Genomic DNA, 14,767 nt, shown 5'->3' with positions numbered 1-14,767 from the left:
CGTGCGTCCCGGCAGGAGGTGCAGGCCGCGCATGCGCCAAGATGGCGGCGCGCAGTGTGGCATCGCAGTCGGTCGCTGGGGGCCGCCATGCTTGCGGCGGCCGCGCGCGCGCGGCCGGCGGGCGGATGTTGACGCCGTGAGGGAGCGATGGCGGCGGCGGCAACGGCGGCGGGGCCCGGGCCCGGCGAGCGGCAGCGGCGGGTGCAGGCGCTGAGCGCGGCGCTGCGCTGCCGCCTCGGGCCCTACGAGCCACTGCTGGGCGCTGTGCAGGCCGCACTGGTGTGGGAGCGGCCGGGCCGCAGCGCGCTGTGCTGGGTGGCGGTGCACGGCCTGTTCTGGTGAGCGGCGGGGCTGGGACCGGGAGCGGGATCGGGACCGGGCTGCTGAGGGCTGCGGGGGTCGGGGGCCTTGTGGGAGCTGCCTCCGGGGAGAAGCGGTCCGTAAGGGACCGCGGCTTTGCTCCGTCCCCGTTCCCGGCAGGACGGACCTGGGAGCGCTGGGTCTGCTGCAGCCCCGTCCCCGTGCTCTCCTTGTACGTGAGAGCATCAAACTGGCTGGGAAAACTCATCCTGCTCTGTGGCAGGGGAGAGAGGGCAGCTTGCCCGGGACAGGAGCTGTACAGCAGGGCTGGCCCGGGAGAAGTGACACGAGCAAACCAGAGTCACCTGGCAGCTGCCCCCGGGGCACGCTGTGTGTGACTGAGTAGCAGGTGCTGAGTTTTCCCCCTGAGTGAGTGGTTTGAGGTCGGTTTGTGTTATTCCTTTTTGTCTCACAAAGATCTGGCCAGTACCAACTCATTGGTTTCTTCCCCATAGGTTCTTTGCTCTGACTTCCCTTCGTTTGCTGTTCCTGATTGCTGTAACCCTCATAGTAGTAGTGTGTCTAGACCAGTGGAAGCACAAAATTTGGCCAGAAATTGGTGGTAAGTTGCATTTTGAGCTCATAGCAGCAAATCAAGCCCAGTTTCCAGCCCCAGCCGTACAGACTCTGTGCTGCCTGCAGTTACACTATTAAAACCTCAACTTTTTGGTTTAAGGGTCTAGAAGCCAGCAAGAGTACTGCCGGCATGCTCTTTCTGGAGCTGGAATATTCTAACCTGTGTAAACACAAGTTCTTTTTGTGCTTGTGACACTGGTATTTGTCTTGTAATCCTGAACCACAGGATGTACGTGACCTAGTGCAGGTTTGAGGCAGTGATTCACTTGGTGAGCATTCAGTACCAGAGTGAGAAATTGAAGCATATGGCACTCGTCTGGATTCCCCTTCAGAATCCATAATCAGTTTAGGATGAAGACAAGTCCCAGCCTTGCTGTTGATCAGAGATGTCTTTGGGAGAAGAGGCATCTGAACATCTGTAATGATGTTGGTTTTCAGCTCTCAGTAACCAAAGCAGTTGTATCCCTCTTTTGTGACATTAATACACTGATGAACACCCCCATTCCAAGCAGCTCAGGGTCCCTTGGCTTTGCATGGACAGGTTAGTTTGGAGCAGTGTGAGGGTCTGCATGTTCCCAGGGCTGGTTCCCTGACTAACCAGCAAGTTCAGCTCCCAGCTTTCTGCTTCAATCCATGTTCTCTGTACTTCCTGGGAAGACATTAAAGCTTTCCTCGCTTTCAAAGCTTGGCTCAGGCTCCTTCTTAGGAGACAGTGTCTGTCCAGCTCCCTCATCCCTCTGATTTGATCTCTCAGGGTGGCTGGTACATCCCTTTCAAGTCCCAGCCTGGGTGGGAAGGTATCAAAGGACTTAAATCTCTGATGCCTCCAGTCTGCAGGCTGTTCCTGCTCCCCAGCTGGTGTGTGCAGGGAGTGAGGGAGAGGGAGGTGGGCAGCCTCTAGAGTGCAACAAACACCAAGAAGCAACAGGGAGACTCTTGCAGTCCTGTACTGTCACACGTACACACTCAGGATTTGTTATGGAGTGATGCTTCTCCATCCTGTAATTACAGTTAATGTCTTTTCCAGGTGTTCCCCAGCTTATTAAAGCTTTACTTAAATCCCAAGAGCTAAGCATTCCCATGGCAAATTCCTTGCAACTAATATAGTGTCTGTTCTTAATATTTTAGTGGCAAGACCTGATGAATTAGACAATGAGAGGTAGGAAACTAATTGACTGCTCTGCTGTGATACTTTGCTGTGATACTGTGTTGTTACCTGCACATGCTTGGGATGTTGGCACCTTTGGGTGAGGAGGAGGGGGAGGGGGGAGCTGGGAGCTGCTCAAGAGAGGGCAGGTGGAGACCCAGATGCAGCCAGGTGGTCATGAGAAGTTTTTGACTTGCCCAGGCCATTTTATTACAGTTTGCCTTCATACCAGCCTCCAGATATGCTTGCTTGATTCCCTGCCCCATGAAGTTAGAAGTGCTGCCTTAAGAGCAATTCCTCTTGTATGGGTCTCCAGTAGCAGGAAAACAGCATTTCTGTGGCAATTAATGAAGTCTTCTGAGACTTGATAGGGAATATTTAACAGGCTTGTTCCAGCAGTTGTTTCTGCATAGTTATGATCTGACTGCAGCATTAATTATGGGTTGAGAAATGCTGAGGTGTTGCCTCACTGCTCACACCTGCCTCTCTGGGCACACCTTCCTGCCCCACTGCCAGGCTGTGCTGGATGTCAGTTCCTGATTAAATCATCTGAGCTGGTGCCAAAGGACAATTGTCTTTATTTTTATTTTTTTTTAAGAGGCCCAAGCACGAAAGGAATTGCTCTTTCTAACCTTCAGGTACTCCTGACTAGCTGTTAGGCAACACTAACAAAACTGACCAGTTCAAGGCCTCCAGAGTAACTGAGTACATGAAGTAAGGTGCAAGGCTGCTTCTAGACCTCATGCTGAACACTTGGAGGCTGCAGTTGACCAGATAAACACAGAAAAAGTAAATGGATTCACTTGATTTGCCTCTGCACTGTGCACTCCCTTCAGCAGCATGGAAACTGAAATGTGACGGGGGTTGACTGAAATTCCTGCTCATCAGCTGTGGGAGCACTGGGATGCTGCTAGAGGGGCTGTAGATGAACTGCTTTGGGCAGGGCACTGCTTGGAGGGCAAGTGGCCCTCATCTCTAGAGCTCTGTGCTGGGTGGGAACAGAAGGAAGCTTGAAGACAAGTATTTGTAACAAGGGTTTTCAACCCTGCCACTGATGCAGCGATATCTTCCCAAATTCTGCCTTCACTGCAGCTGGGGATATGTCCACCCTCGGCTGCTGGGGTTGCCAGAGCTCTGTCACCATTTGGCTGAAGGATGGGTGACCGGGACCAACTTCTTAAGTAATCTCTTCGTTTTCAAGAGGCAAAGTCCTGGCAAGGTAAGAATGTAGAGTTCAGAAATAGCCTGTTTGGTGTGGAGCCTCTGCTGACCACGAGGATCCCCCTGTGCTGGCATCCAGCACTGGCTGAACACGTTTCTGATGGGAGTTTGTCATGGGAGGTCTCCCATAACTTCGTGCCTATTTATGTGGTGGGGAGGAATGGAAAGCCCAGGCAGAATAATCAGGTTGTGGAGGAGGGAGGAGAAAGTGAATGTCACTGTGTGGATTGCACCACTGAAGTGAGAGCGTGGCTGCTCCTTCTGTAGGTTTCTGGCTTTTCAAGTGTCTGTCAAATGTGTCTCCTCACTGGGTTTTAACAGTTTGAGAAAGTGTGTCAAGCTTTTTCCTTCTTCTTTTTTTGAGTTTATGAGAAGAGAAACCTGTAGCACAGTGATACTGTCCTTGTCCTCTTCACCTTGAAGAGCTCTCTAGTTTAGCCTCTTCCTTGCTGTTGGTGTCCCTGCTTTGGGAAGCTCCTCTTGCCCTGAGGCAGGAGGCCTCAGCTGCCTGTGGCTCTGAGGGCAGATACCCCTGTGTCTGCCCATGCTGGAGCAGGGGGCTGGACACTGTGAAGGCTTCACCCTCTTTGGAACAATGACTTCACCCAGAATTTGCAGAGGCTGAGATGGTCAAGAAGTGAGTGGACCTACTGCTTAACCCTGGAAACTCACTGTCTTTCATGTCTTCAGTTTTGCCTTCTAGTGTGTGGAGTGTTCACTTTCCTGGCTGTCCTGGGCCAGTATATCCCTGGGCTCTTGCTCTCATACTTGCTGTGTAAGTAAATCTCTGTGCCAACACAGACTTACATGTGAAAGGAGATGAGTGGGTGCCACATGTCCAAGGAATGGGGCTCAAAAGGAAAGCTTGTGTGAATGGCTTTAAAATTTAAAACAATAAAATACATTCTGCCAGGAACATGGTGCTTCTTGACCAGGACTCAAAGTCTGGTCTGGAGAGAACATGTTTGAGTGCTTAGTAACTACAGATCTGAGCACTAACAGGTTGGCCTCTCAATTTTGTTAAATTGGCAGAGGTGATGTAATTTAGTAGCCTCTTTGTACCATGTCTAATAAGCTCTTGGAGGGCTGTAACACACCCAAGATAGCTCAGCTCCCCTTGGAGGCATAAAAATCAGCAGGATGGCTTCTGTTGCAGTGTTGGAAACAAAAAGGTTTAATAAAAGGCAAAATAACAAACAGAGAAAAACGGAGCCTGGTTCCAGAATCCTGCTCCTGGTAAAACACCTTACAAAAGCAATCAGTTTCTTTGTTCACTTCTTTTTCTACTAAATTGCCCAGGCAGGACTTTTTGGCTTCTGTCCAATTAGCTATCCTTATGTTTGAGGTGAAGTCCCCTAGACCTACAAGGTAGCTTTTTTCACCTAATCGAGGTGAAAAAAACCTCGATTAGGTGAAAAGGAGAGAGAAGAGAAGAGAAACTTCTAGGCTTCTTTTTAAAAGGACAAAAAATAGTTCTGTCACTCCATCAACAAGAAACACTCCTATATTGATGGCAGCTGCTCCAACAGCCTCCCACAGCACTGCCCTCAGTGCTCAGATCTGCCGTGCTCTGTGTGTTGTGCTGCATCAGGAAACATGCAGGATGTTTGCCAAGCAGCATCCTGAGCAATTTGCTAACCTGCATTCCTGCTTCCTGCAGTGCTCTTGGTGCTGCTGTGGCCCCTGGCCGTGTACCACAGGCTGGGGCAGCGCGTGTACCACAGGCTGGAGCCCGTGCTGCAGCGGCTGGACTTCAGCGTCCGGGGATACGTGACAGCGAGGCAGCGCCAGAGGCAGCGTGAGTCCTGTTGCCTTGTGATTTCAGGGTTTACCTCAGAACCTCGGCTCCCTCCCCTGATAATTCCCTGCCAGGTGTGTCAGTCACCTCTCATTTCCTCTCCCAGCACTGTCTGTCAATCCTGGCATTGCAGAAGGGCATTGAGTGATTGGCAGATTCAAAGGATGCTCTCTACCCCTGGGGGCATTGGGCCATCCAGGTGTCCTTTGTCCCTTAAGACCTCCCCTCCTGTACCTGGTTGGTGGCTTCCTACTCCTTCCCTCCCCTCTCCCCATGGTTAAAAGGAAGAGCAACCACACAGTCAGGAAGTTGTATTGAAGCTGTTGCTGGATTCAGAGGCCTGTGGACCAGAATAAAGCTCTGGATCCAAACCCTCCCTCAGAACAGACTCCTTTCCTTCACCATCACCTTAAAGCTTCTCTGCCAGAGGTAAACCCGAGGAGCAGACCCTGTTATGGGGGGATGCTCCATCCCACAGCCACCAGAGCTCCTGCATGCCTGGACTTGTCTCCACGTGCCCAGCTGCAGCATCCAGCCAGCCAAAAGTGTCTCTGGGGTGAAAATACCACAGTAGCCACTATTTGGTTCAGCAGCAAGGGCCAGACAAGCTCAGGCACGTCCTGTCTGGCTGTATTGGTAATATTCTAATAGAGTCCTGTGCCCTTTCTGCCCCCAAGGTTTCACACCTGGATCTTTGATCCTTGGAACAAGCTGTGAACAGAGGCTCTGGCCTCTGTGGGTGGTAGGGGCTGCATGTCTGGCATGGCAAATCCTTGGAACTGCCTTGGGAAGAGAGAGAGGCAGTTCCGCCTCTGCAGCCATCTCCTAGGAAGCAGCTGCTGTGGGCTTTTCACAACACTGAGCTGCTCCAGTTCTTGGTTGTCAGAACTGTGTGTTCTCTATTCTGGAAAAAGGAGGAAAGGTTCTGTGCGAGGGTGTTCTGAACATGTTCATTTCAGCAAAAAACCTGCAAATGATCATGGTTCTGCTGTGGAACAGAGCTGGCTCTGCTCTGTTATGTGCAGTTTGGGGTTTTCTGGTCCTGCACAGAGCCTTGTCCCAGCAGCAGTAACAGCTTTGTGTGTGGTTTCTAACAGTGCGTGGCAGGGCCCTGGGTCAGGAAGCCATGGATGATGGGAGTGACAGCGAAGAGGAGCTGGCTGCATTCTGCCCCAAGGTAACAGAGCCTCTGGGAGAGGGAAGAGCTCAGCTGGAAAGAACAAACCTCACAGGGGGGACATGCAGCATCTGGCTGAGATGGGAGCAGCACATCTGGCAGCACAGCTGAGGGTGATAGGAGAGCAGATGAGGATGCTGTCCTTTCAGATAGGTCTTTCCCACTCTGTTCCACTAAAGAATGTCCAGAGCTGCTTGTGCCAGCAGCAGTCTCCTAGCCTGTGCAGTAAATGTGAATGAGTGTCAGGTACCAGTCTCACATGGGGTCCAGGTTTAGCTGGAGGCCACTCCATCATCTGTTTTGTCTTGAGGCATGGGGATAACCTTTCTAGTGCTGATGTTTTTAATTTTATCTTCTATTTTTAAGCTGGATGACTCTCTGGTCGCCAAGGAACTGACAATCTCCGACTCTGAGCATTCAGATGCTGAGGTTTCCTATACTGAAAATGGGATGTTTAACCTTTCAAGGGGACAGACCCCCCTGACAGAGGGATCGGAAGGTGAGAGGAAGCATCTTCTGGAAGGTGTGGAATGCCAAGCATGCTCCAGTGTGATAGGCTACAGGGAGGATGTGTTACCTCCCATCGCTGAAGTCTGGCTGTTTGATGACAGCCTTGCTGCAGGAAATGAGCTGCAAGTGCCTGTTTTGTTCAGAACTGAACTTCCTCCTTCATTCCTGTGGTGCTTGAGCGAGGGCAGCAGCTCTGCACAGGCAGATCTGGCTCTGCCAGTCTGGCTGTGGGTGCTGGTGCTCCCCTCTCTCAGGTGGCTGCTTCAGCACCAGTGTTCCTTGTGAGTGAGCTGGGAGGTCAATGGGATCTGAACACTTGGGATGAGGGGAGGGAAACGTTGAAGAGAGTGGTCTGTGAGCTCCCAACAGTCTGTCCAGGGGAGGTGCTGGCCCAGCTCCTGCCTGGGCCTGTGGGTGCTGGTGAGTACTGGCAATTAAAGCACTTTCTCCTCTTCCAGACCTGGATGGTCACAGTGACCCAGAAGAATCTTTTGCCAGGGATCTGCCTGACTTCCCTTCCATAAACCCAGAAGCAACGTGCATAGATGATGAGGATGACACCAGCATTGGGATCCCGAGCCTGGCGTACCGCTCACAAGGGACAGAGGATCTGCAGCTCCCATACGAGCAGGAGGAATTTGGCACACTGCCATCAGTGCAGAATCTCACCAACAACATTGCTGGCTTTGTCACCAGGGGCATGATCCAGCTGGCACTGTCAGGAGGCTCTCAGCCTGGCTCCTCACGCAGCACCAATCCCCAGAGAGGGGCAAAGACTCACCTCAGAGCAGCCAGTTTGGACTTGGACACTGATGCTGAAGGGGATGACTTTGAACTGCTGGATCAGTCCGAGCTGAACCAGCTGGATCCCACTGGCTCCCGGGGCCAGTAAACCATCCTGTCACTTCCCTCTGGTTTTCTATTGCGCATCATGGAGTGAATCCTAGAAGGAAAAGCTTTGCACAGTTTTCTCAATTGTCTCCTGTGAGTCTGGGTGATGTGACAGCCAGGCCTGGCTGGGTGCACCACTGGGACTTGTGACTCCGTAGCCTCGCTTGGATCTTCAAATAAAGGACACTGGCAATCTGTAGGGAAGAGGCGTTGATGGGATAGCTCCACAATCACCCTGCACTGTCTGACATGATGCTGCCTGCTCCAAACTTTTATCTCTCAGACCATAAATCTGGTGTTTGCAGCTCTCAAGTCCAGTGGGACTGACAGCATCGCCAGGAACAATTGTGCACTGAGTTCTGGCACTGATGTGTAACCAGGGGAACAGGATGGAGCCCCTCAGATGTGTTGTCTGGGCCTTGATGCTGTTCTGTCTCAGACAGCTGTTCCCCAGTGCACAAATGTGCACAAATCCAAGTCTTCTCTGCCAGCAATATCCAACTCCAGGTGGAACCAAGCCCCTTGCTCCACTGTGGATGTTGAGCAGCCACAATGTTTTCCTTCCACTGGCTGCTCCCTGGGCTCCAGCTCCTCGTGATGCTGTTTTGTAAGAGCTCAATGGCAATAAGACACCTGCTGTGACCATCAGACCACCGACAAGAACATCCACGTGTAGCCCCTGCTCTTGTGTTGCTTTTCTGAACTAACAGCCTTTGTTAACAGCCAACTAACACTTCGCTAGAAACCCCTCTGCTGCTCCAGTGTGTTCCCGTGGTCAGGGCCGAGGCTGCACGTTTTCCTGGAGGAAGGAGGAGCAGGGCTGACAGGGCGGTGGTGTGTCCCCTGGGCCCTTGCTGCCTCCAGCCTTGTGCAGGCAGAGCCCAGCAGTGGGAACCGCACAGGGACAGCAGCCCAGACCAGCAGTGACTGAGGAGCTCGTGCCTGCCGCGGTCCTGTGAACAAACCAGCAGACTCCAGGGAGAGCCACCCCCTTCTGCCCACCGAGTGCCCCCGTTACTTTTCCTAAGCCATATAGATCCAGTTCTGATCACGTTTGTGCAGCCAAGAACGTACCTCGTCAGGGACCCCGTTACTGGCTGCTGTTTGTCTGATTCTGCTTATCCGACTGCGTCGGCCGTGCCGGGGCTGAGGTCGGGGGCGGAGGGCTGCCTCAGCCGGGAAGGGGAGGTCGGTAATGGGTTGTTCCATACGGGCTGGAGCCCCTTCGCTGGCCGAGTCCGGTGCGGAGGTGGGGGGCGGGCCGAGGGGGCGGAAGCGCCGGTTCCGATCGGTGTGTCCTAGCCGTTCCTCCCGCCCATCACGGTGTGCCCCCCCCCTCGCCGCGATTGGCGGGGAGCGGGCGGCGCGCCGGAAGTGCGTGGACGGCGCCAACCGGGAACGGATCGGGGCTGGAGGCGCGGGGCCGCGGGATGAGCAAAGGGCGGGAGGCCGCGGCCGGCGGTGAGTGCGGGAGTGGCGGGGGAGCACCGAGCGGCCTCTGCGGCTCCTGGAGGCCGCGGTGACCGGGGCTGGTTCCGCAGGAGGCGCCAGCGCTGTCCTGCTGCGGTACCTGCGGGAGCAGAACCGCCCGTACAGCGCCCAGGATGCCTTCGGGAACCTGCAGCGGGAGCACGGGCTGGGCAAGGCGGTGAGCAGGGCCGGGCCGGGCTGGGGCGGGGCGGGCCCGGGCCCCGCTGACGCCGCGTCCCGCAGGCCGTGGTGAAGGCGCTGGAGCAGCTGGCGCAGCAGGGCCACGTTCGCGAGAAGGTTTACGGGAAGCAGAAGATCTACTTCGCCGACCAGGTGAGCCCCGGCTGCGCCGCCGCCGCCCGCTGGCCCCGGTGCCCCGCAGCCCTGACCCGCCGCTCCCCGCAGGAGCAGCTCCCGGCCGCCAGCGATGCGGAGCTCCGCGGGCTGGACGGGGAGATTGCCGCGCGCTCCGGCCAGCTGCAAGCGCTGCAGCAAAGCTGCCGGCACATGGAGGCGGGTGAGTGTGCCCGGCCGGGCAGCCCCGAGCCACCGCGGCATCCCCGAAGGCACGGGCAGCCGTGCCCTGGTGTCGGGTGGCAGCCCGGGCGGTGATCGGTGCCACCTTCCCAGAGCTGAAGGACTTGAACAGCTCCATGACAACCCCTGAGATTGCCAGGGAGATCGAGGTGCTGAGGAAGGACTGTGCCAGTTACACGGAGAAACTGGAGAGGATTAAATCTGCTACCAACCATGTGACTCCAGAGGAAAAAGAGAAGGTGAACAGCTGCTGTGTCTGAACCCGGGGCCAGTGTGGATCCAGGATCCAGCACTTCCCTTACAGACATTGCTTGCCCGGGGCTGCTGAGAGCCCTGCAGGGCAGCTCTGACCCGGGGCTGTTGCAGGTGTGCCGGGAGCAGCAGCTGTACCGCCGGGAGTGGCGCCGGAGGAAGAGGATGGTACCGGCTGTGCTGCGGGTGGGCAGGGAGGGCCCTGCCGGGACTGCTGCCCACAGCCCTCACCTGCTCTGTCTCGCCAGGCCACCGAGCTGCTGGATGCCATCCTGGAGGGCTATCCCAAGAGCAAGAAGCAATTCTTTGTAAGTAATGAGGCTGGGTCGTGCCCACAGCTGGCAAGCCAGAGTCTGAGCCTGTTCTGATCTGCTCGGTGCTGTGCAGGAGGAGGTTGGGATAGAGACAGATGAGGACCACGGCGTGGAGCTGCCAGCGACCACGTGAGGTGCCAGGGGAGCCTTTGTTCTGGGGAGAAGCTGCTGCAGAGCTGCCTCTGAAACTCAGCTGTTGGGTTGTTATTTTTCTCTTTTTGCAGGACTGGGATTTGTCCTGTGTATTTATTTGGTTCTGTTTTAAAATGTTTTGTAGTTGGAAGGGTGGGGGGTAGGAGTAGCTTGACACTGGCCCTCTCCTTGTAGTGGAATGTTGTTTTTTTCCTGCCCCCAGTGCACGGAGCTGCCTGGCAGGGGGCACACGTGGGGGCACTGGTGCTGTGTCCCTGGTGTTCTGGTAAGGAAAGGCAGCGAGAGACTGTCTGGGCTGCAAAGCTCTGTGTTCTGGCTGCTTCCTGCTGTGTGCCTGAGTGGTCACATGAGAACATGATCCATTAAACAGCAGGGTTTTGGTTCACCTGCACATCCCTGTGGTGTTTGTCTCTTCAGAGGGTGTCAGGGCAGGGTTTAGGCCCTGAGGAGTTGGGGAGGACAGGAGCCAAGGGCTCGAATGGGCTTCTGGAAACCACCAGGGCACAGCTCCAGGAAGTCAGCATCACAAAAATCATTAAAACATTCAGTGAAATTTATTTAATTACTTTTCACAATAGAAAAATACATCACTTTAATGTGTGAGGTCTGTAAAATTCCACGTCTTCTTCCCAAGACAGGAGGCAGCACTCCCTCCTCAGTGCTGGAAAAACTGCCTGAAATAAACATTCCCTGCATGTGCCCCTGGAGCAGGAGCACAACCATGGTTATGGAGAACAAACCCTGCTGCTGGCAGCACCCTGGTCCCATCACTCTGGACAGTGCCCAGCCCTCACCCAGGCAGAGTTGTGACCCAAACTGGGCATAGAACAGGGTCAAACATGTCCCTGATAGCAGCTGCTTCTACAGCTGGCACAGGCAGCACTCTGGGACCATTTCAAAGTTTACAATAATAAAAATCCAATCGAGGCTGGTCATGTATGTGTGTGTGTAAAAGTTCTAAGGAGGAGCAGCAAGTGCATGTGGCCATGCTGTGCTACAGCTGCAGAACTTCCCTGTGCAGTACAGCCGGAGTTTCTGAAAAGGAGAGGTGTTCCAGCACTTGCAGGAACCTCTGTTCCTTCCCAGGGACTCACGGCTGCAGCATGCTTGGGGTTCATCAAGGCCCTAGCATGTGCTGCCAGGGCCACAGCTCCCAGCTCTTGATGAGCTCATGCTGCTGCCAGCACTGCCAGGCTCCTCCAAAAAGCAACAGTTGACTCAAAACAGCTGCTTCAGAGGGACAGGGCACAGCCCAGAGGGTCAGGGAAAAGCAATTCCTACAGCTGTACCAGAAACCCATCGTTTTTAGTATGCATTTGTCACATTTGCCCACCCTGGGGATAACAGGGCTGTCACAGGCCTGAGGGCACAGAGTGCAGCTGCTCTGGGATCAGCTCTGCAAGGAGAGTCAGTGGCACAGGCAACCCCATGGCACTGCCTGAGCCAGAGACTCTGCCCCCCATCCTTCTCTCCCCTCCTGCCCAGTTCCAATAAAGATTTGGTGGCACCGAGTGGAGCAGCAGTGTTTGCACAGCCACCGTTGGGCTTCAGAAGGAATATAATAAATAATTCAGAGAACCTTAATAACAGCCACAAGGGAGAGGGCCCAGGGTGGTGCCTGGCACCCTGGCCTCTGGCAGAAGTGCCCCATCCCCACGGGCACAGCAGTGGCACGGGAGGCTCAGTAGAGCTGGCTCTTCACCTTGTGCAGGACCCCGATGACAACGTCCCGCAGCGTCTGTGGCAGAGAGGACACGGTCAGTTGGTCTGTGGAGGGACAGCCACCCCTGTGCCACTGTCTCTGCCCCCTCAGCCATGCCACCAGCCCCCTCTGCATTCACCTGGGGCTTGCAGTGCTCCTCAATCCAGCTGAAGACACATGCTGAGAGCTCCTGAAAACTCGTTACAGAGACTGAGGCATTGAAGGACTGGAACAGGGAGTCCATGATGCCTTGGAAAACATTGAACTTCAACTCGTCAGAGATCTGGTTCTTCCCCTCATTCGGGTTGTCCTGATGAGCTTTCACAATCTGCTCATAGTTCCTGAAACAAGCACAGCACACCAAGGTCAGCAGTGAGGTCTCCACACGTGACTCCAAGCTGCCACTCCCAGCTCCTACATCCAGCTCCTGCTCCCAGCTCTGAATTCCCACATCCAGCTCCTGCTCCTGGTTCCCAGCTCCAGGCCTGTCCCCCAGATGCAGAAACACTGCAAGACCCTGCAAGGATGTGAGAGAATGACAGGAAATAGAGGGAATGACCCCAACAGCTCTTTCCTTACACTTTCATGATCTTCAAGGCCATCACATCTTTCCTGAGGGTAGAAACTTCCTCCTCCTGCTTTTTCTTCTCCTTATGCAGGAACTGGATGTAGTCGATAGCTGAGCACGAAAACAGAGTGAGGGTTTGGGAGCACACATGAGATCCCCACAAGAGGTGCCTGAGCCAGGGCACCATCAGCTCCCACTGACCCAGTTCCCTGGGGGAAGGTAGGTGCAGCTGAGCAGCACCCAAGCTCCCCAGAGCCTCATCACACCAGAAGGTTCTAAGGTGCTGAACTTTGCCCTGCACACCTCTAGGGTGGAGCTCTGGGGGTTGATAGCACCTCCTTCCCTCCTGCCCTTGGGACTCACTTTTCTGCAGCACAATGGCCTTGCTCAGTTTCTGTGAGCTGATGGAGAAATCCTGCTGCTCACAGGTGGGAACGATGGCTTGCAAGTCATTGTAGCCTTTCTGCAGTGAAGCAGAGGAATAGAGTGTGGGTTCATCCTGTGAGGCCAGGTGCACACCCAGCTCCCACAGCACAGAGCCAGGGCAGCTCCCAGCACACAGAGCAAGGAGGGCAGCTCCAGCAGCAGAACAGAAGTGCTGGAAGGGCAGGGTGCTGCAGCAGCCCTCCAGCACTGCCTGCTGCCTTGTGCCTCGCTCACCTTGATGGCATCTCGGCGCTTCTGCTCGGCCTGGGTGTGTGCCCGGCGGCGCTGGTCCTTGTACGTGTCCTTGGGGGACTCCTGAGCGCAGTCACTGTCCTCATCATCTGTGGGGACACAGTGTGGCTGGGTGTGGGGACACAGAGGCACCACGAAGGGCACAAGACAGCTCAAGGGATCACTACAGCTGCAGCCAGGCCCAGCATAGCCCCCGCCCCATTCAACTACAGCAGGCTGGGCAGAAGAGCCTTCCAAAGAGCCCTGGCAATACTTTCAGTCTCCTCAGGGAGCTGGGCAGGAGGCAGATGCTGGCAGCTCCCTTGGGAAGGTGTCAAAACCAGAGGGATTCTCGACTGCAAACCCTGCTGGAAACCACAGAACCCTGATGCTTCTCCCACCACCTTCCTCCTCCTCCTTCTCCTCAGGACAGGAATCCTGCCCAGCCACGCTCACCCCCTCGGTGCAGGGCAGACCTGAAGCCCGGCATGTGCCAGATTCCCCAGCGAGCAGAAACGCGTTGTCACGGAGAGCAAACCCCACCTGTGTTGGGGACAGAAGAGGCACTGGTGGAGCCGATGCTGTTGGCCCGGGACACTATGCTGCCTTTCCGGGCATTTTCCATGAAGAGCGCTGGAATTAAGATTGTCCCGGGGTCAGTGACCAACTCGGAGTGTGACCGGGCGCAGGGTCGTGAGGGGCGTCCCCGGGCAGCCGCTGCCACCCACGGACGGGGGTGGCGCGGGCCGGGCACCTACCGGAGTCCAGGCCATTGTCACCGTAGGCCGCGTCCACCTGCGCGGGGCCGGCGGGCGGAGGAGACACGTCAGCGGGGCTGGGGCGGCGACCGCGGCCCACGTCCCGGAGGCCCCCCATCCCCAGGAGCTCGGTCAGCCCGAGGAGCACCCGCCACCCCCGAGCCGCGGCTCCGCCGGGGCCTTCGCCACCGCCCCTCGCCCGGGCACTGACTCGTGCGCCCTCCCTGCCCCCCGTACCCCCAGCCCGGCGCTCACCCTGCCCGGCCGCCACGAGCCCCGTCCCGGCGCGCCGCCCTGCGCCCCCGCGGCACCCGGCGGCCCGGCCCGACCAGATCCCGGCCCCACCTTCCCCCACGAGTCCTCGGCGGCGGCGCCCGGCGGCTCCGCCATCTTCCGCCCGCCCGGTCATGTGACCGCCGGGGAACGTGGGCCGTGCCACGCCGCCAGGGGGCGCCCGGGACGGTATGGCCGTGACCCAGCGGGCACCGGGAGTGACCCACGGTGTACCGGGAGTGACCCAGCGGGAACTGGGAGTGACCATGGGGCACCGGGAATGACCCAACGGGCACCAGCAGTGACCCACGGCGTACCGGGAGTGACCACCGGGCACTGGGAGTCCCACACCGGGCGGGCCCGGGGCCAGAACGGGAGCGGGGAGGGTTCGGGACCGGCGCAC

General features: G+C 56.2%; 3 protein-coding genes across 6 annotated transcripts; 2 read left to right on the top strand and 1 right to left on the bottom strand.

Moving 5' to 3' along the window:
* Positions 1-44: 44 nt before the first annotated feature.
* Positions 45-8,773, top strand: RETREG3 (reticulophagy regulator family member 3). The gene is made up of 9 exons (XM_030233493.2): positions 45-338; positions 816-922; positions 2,065-2,095; positions 3,176-3,302; positions 3,995-4,079; positions 4,965-5,102; positions 6,200-6,279; positions 6,646-6,778; positions 7,248-8,773. Exons 1-9 carry the CDS (start codon positions 148-150, stop codon positions 7,679-7,681), a joined length of 1,326 nt encoding a protein of 441 aa, XP_030089353.1. The 5' UTR covers positions 45-147; the 3' UTR covers positions 7,682-8,773.
* A 147-nt stretch (positions 8,774-8,920) lies between these two features.
* PSMC3IP (PSMC3 interacting protein) lies at positions 8,921-10,797 on the top strand. Its single transcript, XM_050985544.1, has 8 exons — positions 8,921-9,141; positions 9,222-9,328; positions 9,394-9,483; positions 9,556-9,667; positions 9,781-9,926; positions 10,054-10,107; positions 10,188-10,247; positions 10,327-10,797. Exons 1-8 carry the CDS (start codon positions 9,111-9,113, stop codon positions 10,384-10,386), a joined length of 660 nt encoding a protein of 219 aa, XP_050841501.1. The 5' UTR covers positions 8,921-9,110; the 3' UTR covers positions 10,387-10,797.
* A 144-nt stretch (positions 10,798-10,941) lies between these two features.
* MLX (MAX dimerization protein MLX) lies at positions 10,942-14,741 on the bottom strand. 4 transcript variants are annotated; one of them, XM_050985543.1, is made up of 8 exons: positions 14,437-14,545; positions 14,092-14,128; positions 13,877-13,966; positions 13,337-13,443; positions 13,040-13,139; positions 12,688-12,787; positions 12,248-12,449; positions 10,942-12,144 (listed from the first exon to the last, which is right to left on the bottom strand). In XM_050985543.1, the coding sequence occupies exons 1-8, from the start codon at positions 14,479-14,481 to the stop codon at positions 12,088-12,090; spliced, it is 738 nt and encodes a 245-aa protein (XP_050841500.1). In that variant the 5' UTR covers positions 14,482-14,545; the 3' UTR covers positions 10,942-12,087. The 4 variants fall into 4 exon arrangements, with proteins under 4 accessions (XP_050841500.1, XP_050841499.1, XP_050841497.1 ...); XM_050985542.1 differs by having other exon boundaries at positions 14,347-14,496; XM_050985540.1 differs by lacking the exon at positions 14,092-14,128 and having other exon boundaries at positions 14,347-14,741.
* Between the last annotated feature and the right edge of the window lie 26 nt (positions 14,742-14,767).

The sequence above is a fragment of the Serinus canaria genome, chromosome 27, assembly GCF_022539315.1.
Source record: "Serinus canaria isolate serCan28SL12 chromosome 27, serCan2020, whole genome shotgun sequence".
In the NCBI taxonomy this organism is placed as follows: Eukaryota; Metazoa; Chordata; class Aves; order Passeriformes; family Fringillidae; genus Serinus; species Serinus canaria.
Note: the sequence above shows the minus strand (reverse complement) of the source record. Positions and strands in the feature narration are given on the sequence as shown.